The sequence below is a fragment of the Dufourea novaeangliae genome, unplaced genomic scaffold, assembly GCF_001272555.1.
Source record: "Dufourea novaeangliae isolate 0120121106 unplaced genomic scaffold, ASM127255v1 scaffold111, whole genome shotgun sequence".
In the NCBI taxonomy this organism is placed as follows: domain Eukaryota; kingdom Metazoa; phylum Arthropoda; class Insecta; order Hymenoptera; family Halictidae; genus Dufourea; species Dufourea novaeangliae.
In genome coordinates, this window is record NW_015373983.1 from 43,545 (window position 1) to 52,685 (window position 9,141).

General features: G+C 35.0%; 1 protein-coding gene across 1 annotated transcript; it reads left to right on the plus strand.

The window, feature by feature from the left end:
* Positions 1-3,635: 3,635 nt before the first annotated feature.
* On the plus strand, positions 3,636-4,511 carry LOC107187311 (zinc finger BED domain-containing protein 1-like). The gene has a single exon (XM_015575383.1). The coding sequence runs from the start codon at positions 3,636-3,638 to the stop codon at positions 4,509-4,511; it is 876 nt and encodes a 291-aa protein (XP_015430869.1).
* Positions 4,512-9,141: the final 4,630 nt, after the last annotated feature.

The following is a 9,141-nucleotide window of genomic DNA, read 5'->3' on the forward strand; positions in this document are numbered from 1 at the left end:
ACGTTTCAAAAAAGGATCGGCTTCATTGCGCTAGAGATGCATATCGCAAATACTCATTCGTTGTGTTAAGTGAATCTCTTTCAATATATGCGGAACCCAAATATCGAGCTTCTTAGCGAGTCCAAGACATTTTAAGTGATTTTCAATTGTTGTATGCGATACATTTAACCTCTCTGCAATCTCTCGAACAGTTATGTGACGATCCTCTTCAATTATGGCTTTGATTTGGTCATCATCAACTTCAGTAGGTCGACCAGAACGTTGGTCATCTTTGAGTGAAAAATCTCCAGAACGGAATTTTTTAAACCAATTCTGACACTTGCGATCTGTTATGCAATCAACACCATAAACTTCACATATCTCTTTGTGGGCCTCAGCAGCTTTTTTTCCTTTACGAAAATAAAAGAGTAAAATATGCCGAAAATGTTCGTTTTTGCACTCCATGTTAGAATTGACCCTGAACTAACAGCTACAAACAAAAATTTGCACAACTTGCTTCTGAAGTAACCTAAATGTGACTGATATCAAATGTCAAAAGGAAGCAACCATAAAGCAGACAGGAGTCCTTCAAAACGCTTACAACGCTATCTATGTGTCACAACTGAAAATACTTTCTTGCCAACCCAATAGATATACAGGGTGTTTCATTTAACTGGAAACGGTGGAATATGTCACGAAGGATTAAAGTTATCAAAAAAATGTTCGTACAAAAGTTGTTTGGTACAAAGGGGGACATTACGTGGTATAAATAATTTTTCTATAAGTGTAGTAGTGGGGGAGATATCAAAGTCAAGTTAATTTTTTTAAATGGAACCCTGTATTTTTTATTTATATTATGATAGTGTTTGTTGAGACGAATACAATGAACTGCCACATGATATCATTCCCTGTAATAGGAAGTGATAAATTAGTAAGATTTTAAGATGATTTACGAAACAGGATTATAGTCGCATGCGAAAGAATAACGGACAAGATGTTGAAAAGTGTCGAAAGAGAATTTTTAAACAGAATAGAAACGTGTATTTGTAACGATGGTGAGCATGTTGAAGGATAAATGACATAATGAATTATTAATTAATTCTTGATACTACAAGTTAGATAGTAGTAAGTGAAATTTAAAATCCATTATTTATGCTTAACTCCTCATATTTGCTACAATATTGGTGTTGTTTCCGTACCAGGAATATTTTATTAAAAACGGAGCAATCGGTCTGGTACGAGTAGATGGCATAGTCATGTAGAGTTCAGCTGACCTACGACACACGATCCGTGTTGATGTGACTGTTTTGTATTTAATTTATGATATTTTACAACTCGGAATGATATCATGTGGCAGTTCGTTGTATTCGTCTCAACAAACACTATCATAATATGAATAAAAAATACAAAGTTACGTTTAAAAAAATTAACTTGACTTTGATATCTCCCCCACTACTACACTTATAGAAAAATTATTTATACCACGTAATGTCCCCCTTTGTACCAAACAACTTTTTTATGAAAATTTTTTTGATAGCTTTAATCCTTCGTGAAATATTCCACCGTTTCCAGTTAAACGAAACACCCTGTATAACAACTGCAATCATGAATAAACAATATGTAAATATAGCGCTGGATTGTGTTATAATAAATAATTGTTTTGAGGATATTGAACATTTTGGACGCAAGGTGCAGCTGTCCGAAAATCCCCGTTTATGACGGTGTGTCGATCATATTGGTGGCCCAAGACACAACGATCGTTGCAACTATTGCCTACACTACCGCTCAGAAATATGTATGAGGATACCTGGTATGTTTGAAGAAAATGTGATGTTCCGTAAGAATGATCTACTTGAAGCTATTTTTATTACTTTATAGTGGGTTAAGCGTTGTCCATCGAGCTTTAATATCGCCATATCTTTTACAATAATTTATTAATCAGTGTGAAAATTTATGAAAATCTTCCTTGTAGGTATATTAAGAAAAAATTAATATTCCTCAAAATTGGATCGATACTTTTTATTGGCGAATATTGAAAAACATGGTTTCTATCCGGTATTACTTTGTAATGAAATATTATTACATTTTTTTAAATAAGGGTTTTGTGCATGTGCTTCGCGGCTTTGCTACAATTTTCGGAAGTTATGTTTTAAGTATCATAACGATCCGTTAATATTTGCTCAAGTTATCTCAATTTATGTTTCAAAAAATATTTACTTCGGACGGAGAGAAATTGTTGATTTATAATTATTGCGGGCTATGTAAAGAAAAACAAAACTCACGTGTTTGGCAATGAAGCACAAAAAAAAAAACAAATTTAATTTATGCACTGCAACAATAGCCTACACTCCGAATCAATCGGATAAACAGAAAATATGTAATTAACAAAAATTCCAATACAAGAAAACAATGCATCGGTGCGTACACGTGCCGGTTGACTGTCTTTTTACTCTGTACAAAAAATGCGCGCTTCACACGGCGAGGGCTCACCACTGACTGTCAGTGACCAAAACAAAGAAGCAAGTCACGCATCTAGTACGCTCTGTATACACTCCATATAGGCATGCTAGAGATTTGTTGTAAAGCGCCAAATTCAAGTAACTTCAACAATAATTTTTATCTCCAATAATAATGACTGGACAAAAAAACTGTAAATATAAAAAATGAGTGCCCTGACGAGCTTAATGACACTATATTTTTTAAAATACAGGTTACCAACATTTAATTTTCCAATCTTTTTTAACGTTTTACAATATTTAGAGCGAGTTCTCTTATTGCATATGACTTTTTAATTATGGTTTATTAGAGTCTCTAGTGAATATATTTGAAACTTGGAATTACTATAACTGGTATGGTCTGTTTTTCTAAAGAAGAGCCCTCGGGGGTCGGCTTGTGACGGCTCAATGCCACTGTGTCTCTTTCCATCCTCCGGCACTTCGACACGAGAGCTTCTCGCTCAGACGCTCGGTAAACCAACTTCGTTCTTTACCCTGCGATTTCCACGTGTAGCGTTTAATAACCTACTACGTATTAATTTAATCCCCTTTTAATATGTTGCTCAATATTTGGGTACAATACATTCTTTCAAAAGAAATAAACTTTTTCTTATTCATGTATTTTAACTCTTGACGTGTGAAAACGTTCAGCGTCTCATCAACATTTTTCGCCATTTCCAGACAATGGATGATTGACAGGCGCGTGCCGAACGCAGTCCCCACTCCTTGAGATTGTAGGTAGGTTCTTCTCGAGAAGTTTGTAATACGTGCGATGGAGAAAAACGACCGTAGGCGAAGAGTGAGTGAGACACAAGTGCCGTAGGTGTCTCACGATCGCGGCAACACCGCGAAAAGTCGGGCCTACCTCCCAGGCATCTCCTTTACAAAAACAGACCATAGTATTTGCAGTTTGGTATATGAAGTCTAGTTAAGATAGAAAACTATCGCAGTCGGTATAGAATTATTATTTTCGACAGGTTCGATTACATATTATCCTTTTCGGTACAGATGGCGTCTATAGACACCGTACAAAAACTGCGCGCTGATTCTACCGCACCGAAAATGTTTTCTGTCATGTTACTACATATAAACAAATGCAGGCGACAAAAGAAACGCTATGCACGTGTGACGCGATTTGCTATTGTAAATCGCATTAACTAAATGGCTTCACGTAAAAGTTGGGTTTGGAAGTATAGTATTCCATCGGAAGATGGAAAATTTGTTACGTGCAGTATATGCGATAGCACGATATCTTACAACGGATCAACGTCAACTATTACAAAGCATTTGCGGGGCAAGCATCGGGATACATTTTCCAATATATCTAGTGAAGTTTCGGATATTGATACTGACAAACCATCAACATCAGGGCTGTTACCTGCAAATAGTAAAGGCTGTTCTCCGAAAAATCTGCAAAAAATGGATTCATCGTGTACTTCAAAACGACATGAACAAATATCACAAGCACTTGCTCACATGATTTCTGTAAACATGGTGCCTATTTCATTTTGTAATAGTGAAAGGTTTAAAGAGTTTATCGCTGTACTGGAGCCTGGATATCGTTGTCCGTGTCCTAAAATTATTATAAAACGATTGCAACTTTTATACCACGAAAAACGAAATAGAATTGAAAAACAGCTTTCTATGGCATCTGATATATCTATCACCAATGATGGATGGTCCTCGAGATCACAGGATTCATATATTTCTGCAACTGAACATTTCATAAATGAAAAAGGGGTCCTTAAAAATTATACTGTTTGTACACAGTTGATGGAAGATCGTCATTCGGGAGAAAATTTAGCCATAATATTTAATATGATTAATGAAGAGTGGAATATTAGTGGTAAAGTGAACGCTATGGTCCATGATAATGCGTACAATATAACTATGGCTGCAGATCTATCGGATGACGTAAGATACAACATTCCCTGTGCCGCACACACTACACAACTATGCGCGAGAGATGCCTTGAGTTCAGTTGACAGATGCAAAGAAGTAATTCAAAAGGGTAGTAAAATTATACAACAATTTTAACCATTCCAATTTAGCTACATCCGCTTTGACCGAAAAACAGAAGCAGTTAGGTTTAAGTGAACAAAAATTAATCCAAAACTGTCCTACAAGGTGGAGTTCTACTTACTATATGCGTGAACGACTTGAGAGCAATAGAAATGCAATTGTTTCCGTTTTAGCAGATAGGACTATTACTAGATTAAATATTGCGTTAAAACTAGAAATGTTGGAACATGACTGGTTAACCATGAGTGACATTATTACAGCGTTAAAACCATTACAAATTGCGACTACTGTATTATGCTTCGAAAGAAATGTAACCATCTCGTTAGTGTTACCTATTGTTCATGGGCTTATTAATAACCATTTAAAAATTAATGATTTTAATACAGCCGACACTAAACAGTTTAAAAAAGTTTAAAAAACTTCATTTATTAATAGATTTAACTTGGATTCGCATTTAGAATCTGCGCATCGTATTGCTTCGTTTCTGGATCCTAGAAGCAAAGACTTATCGTTTGAAACCAGTGAAGGAAAAAATGCAATTAAAATTTGCATTACTAGCATGACAGACAACATTGTAACAACCGAAACTCTCGAAAATATTAATTCTAGGCCGACTGCATTAGATTTCATATACCAAACTTCCGAGTTTCAAATGTATTTACTAGAGGCTCAAAGAAACCATAATTTATGTCCACTAGAATGGTGGAAAATACACGAAACTAGATATCCTTGTAGCGTACACAGCCAGGTAGTGGGCTGTGGAACGTCCGCGCACGGTTGCTGGTCATTTTTGCCCTCGAGCCGATGAGCTCAAGGTTTCGAGGGTAATAAAATGATTTGCAGCTGTGCGCAAGGATTTCCGAATTGACAGGAAAATTTCCGTTCAAGTGGTCGGGGGAACTTTCTCTTTTATGGTTTTTTTCCTCCCCCGAAAAGACAGCGGGTGTAAGCTGGAGGCATTCGGTTACGAGCACTCGCCTAGTAAAGATATCGACTGAGTCATTCGTTACCCTTAACGCTAGGGCAAATATTTTCTGATTGTTGTTGGGAAACCAACAACATTAATTCCTTTCGGAATTTGTTTGTACATAATAGTGAGTAGTGTAAATAAAATTTAATATAGTTATAGTGAGTACTAATTAATACATTTACCCACGTCACCACCTCATCCTAGACTGGCAAAACTGGTTAAAATGTATTTGAGTATTCCTAACATTCATTAGACGTCTGCTAGTTCCGAACGTGTATTTTCCACGGAAAATGTTAATTTATTGGTATTTTTATACAAAAATAAAGACGTCTGATTAAAATTAATTCATTTTTTCGTAGTGTTATAACCTCACACAAAGATAGAAATTACCCGAAACATAGCAATTACCCGGGTAACAACACGGGTCGGATAACCGGGTAAATGTAAATTTAAACTTTTACATTGTTCAATATATTTTAATCAAAGTGTTGCGAATGAATTGAAGAGATTATCCTCATGAAAATGAGTCCAAATTCGAGTGTAATTGAGCAATTTTTATTCATACATAATGTTGCGATAAAAATAATATATTATTGAAAATAGTTCGAATAATGTTGTTTGGGCTCATTTTCATCGAGAGAATCTCCTTAACTTATTCGTGATATAGTCATGAAAGTATATAGAAAATTGTAAAAGTTTAATTTTTCATTTATACGTGATTCCTTAGCTGCTTACATGCATTGTATACCGATGGTCGATCGCTGGTCTTTGATGTCCGACACTCGACACTCAGCAGCACGTTTATTCGAACTGGCAAAAGTTATTCGAAGGTTTCTTTAAAGCCTTTGAATAAAAAATATAGATAAAAGATGAAAATTTTATTTGTGTTATTGGAATAAAATTATACTCAACTTAGATACAGCTGAGGTATTATATTAAAAGTGCAGTTAAATTGTGTATGTGTCAAAGTGGAATCTAAAGAGTCAACATGCTTAACCCTTTCGCCGCGAAATAGTCCAAAACTGAAAGTTTATACTAAAATTCAACGGTACTCGATCTGCTGTGATTGCTTACGAGGAATTTTTTTATCATGTACTACGTGTAGTACTGAAAAGGAATATTAATTATTTACACAGCATACAATTGATATCTTCTTTGACCTTTTGCTGTATAAAATTGTACAAACATTGATGTAATTTTTGTTTGGTTTATAATTTATTTAGATTAAGGTCATTCAGTGGGACGTATACATATACCTTTATGACTATAGCGCTCGGAGGATTAATCGATATAAGTCTAAATAAGTTTGATTTTAGATGATATCAGATAGGAATTGTAACGAGGACGTATTTGTTTAACCGATATGAGTAATATTTATTCAATATATGTAGTTTCAATAGTAACGACAAAATATATGTTGCTCTGCTGTTATATTTGAGAAAATAAAATGTTTTGTAATATCCAAAAGTGTAGAAAAGTAGGAACTTATAAGATAACATAACATTATGTAAATGCAGTTATGATTTTCAAGTAATTGTGTATAATATTGAAATATATAGTGAATAAAAAAGTATTCGCACATCCTTTAAAACAGAACAACTTTTTTAAAATCGGTCCAAACGACTAGAGTTCTTTTGTGAAGTTAGGAACATTAGTTTACTAGATGATGTGTAAAAAAATCTGAATAAGTTGCAATTGGTCGGAATCGCGAAAAAGTAGTGAAGGTTGCTTTTTACAACTTTTTTATTTGAGGCTGTAATGAAAATTTAATAAATACATTTCGACGAGTTGTGTTAGTTATGTACATGTTGAAAGTTTCATCAATATCGGTTAACGTTGCTATGAGATACATACGATTAAAAATGTTGAAAATCATAGTTTTTCGCGACTTTCGACCAACAATTGTAGCAAATCTAACAATTCTTACATCTTTTGATGCCTGTCATTTATTTCTGTATCAATCGATTTCAATGAAAGTTTCAGTATGTATCCACGTAACTAAAATAAATATTCGATATGTATTTAGTAAATTTTCATTGTAGCCTCAGATTACTAAGTGATAAAAAGCGACCTTTACTATTTTTTTCGCGATTCCGACCAAATGCAACTTTTTCGAATCTTTTTTACAGATCATTTACTAAACTAATGTTCCTAACTTCACAAAAGGACTCAAGTCGCTTGGACCAATTTTTAAAAAGTTGTTCTGTAGACCGTGTAATCATTTGCGTAATTAAATGACGATAAAGTAGGAGCAATTCCGTAGAATAGGAAACGTGTGAAAAATGAAGAAAAATATATTTATCAGTGACAAATATAACATTTATTCAGATACTTATAGGTATTATTTAGTTACGAAAGAAATATACAGTGTCAGAAGCAAGATATGATTTATCGTTTGTTTGTTTCTGTTATTGAAAATAATATTTAGTAATACCGGCAGCTTGAACAATGAGGAAAATGCATAATCGATCAAAATTATATTATTCATGACAAATTATTTATAATATCACGAGAAACTTGATTAATTTTTTTATCAACACGTAATGTAATAAATAGTTCCCACGTGTAGATTATTTTTCTTGATACGATGTAATCTTTGTTGTGGCATGTCGGCAACGGTGACTAACAACATTAAGTCATCTCTAATAATATAGCCATAATAAACACAGAGAATTAAGACCGAAGGCACTGAAACGGGGACGAACGAAAGTCTTTCCGCATTTTCCGTGAAATTGGGTACACTCCACCGTTGATTCATGAATTCCATCGAATTCTATCATGAGACGAAACCACTCTGACACGATAAAGGGGTCGGTTATGGGGTACTTCGCACGTGTCGCTCTTATTAAATCATCATCGTGCATTGTATTTCATACATTCTGTGTAAAAAGTACCCGGAATTTATCATTTGAAAGATGTTCGTAAAAGATATCGCCACAATTTTTTTTCTGTAAGTTGGTAGCACTGTACCGAGTACCACGTGGGAATTTGAGCGCGATCTGTGACTCAGTGTGTTGACAGCAGCTGTTTTTGTTAACCATACTTTTGAGTGTTCTGCGATTTTTACAATGGACAACTTAGTTGAACAAAGAGTTTGCCTTAAATTTTGTCTTTCAAACGAAATTTCGTGTGCCGAATCACTGAAAATGTTGCAGAAGGCCTACGGTGAATCGTGCATGTCAAAAACACAGGCATATGAATGGTATAAAACATTCAAAGAGGGCCGAGAAGTGGTAGTTGATTTGCCTCGTTCTGGTCGACCTGCGACGTGTACGAACGACGAAAACATCGACAAAATCAAGAAGCTGGTGCTCGAAAATCGTCGTATGAGTCTTAGAGAGTTGGCTGAAGAGGTCAACATATCTTTTAAGTCCGTTCATAACATTATGACTGATATTTTGGGCATGAAACGGGTCGCCGCACGACTGGTACCGAAAGAGCTCAATTTTCTCCAAAAAACAGCATCGTTGTGCAAGAGTTTTTGGTTAAAAACTCAACGAATGTTATCGACCAAGCACCGTACTCGCCTGATATGGCACCGTGTGACTTTTTCCTGTTTTCAAAGCTAAAATTACCACTTCGAGGAAGGCGTTTTGAGTCAATTGAGGCCATAAAAGGAAATTCGCTGAAGGAGCTGAAGGCCATACCTCAATCAGCCTACGAACAATGTATGAA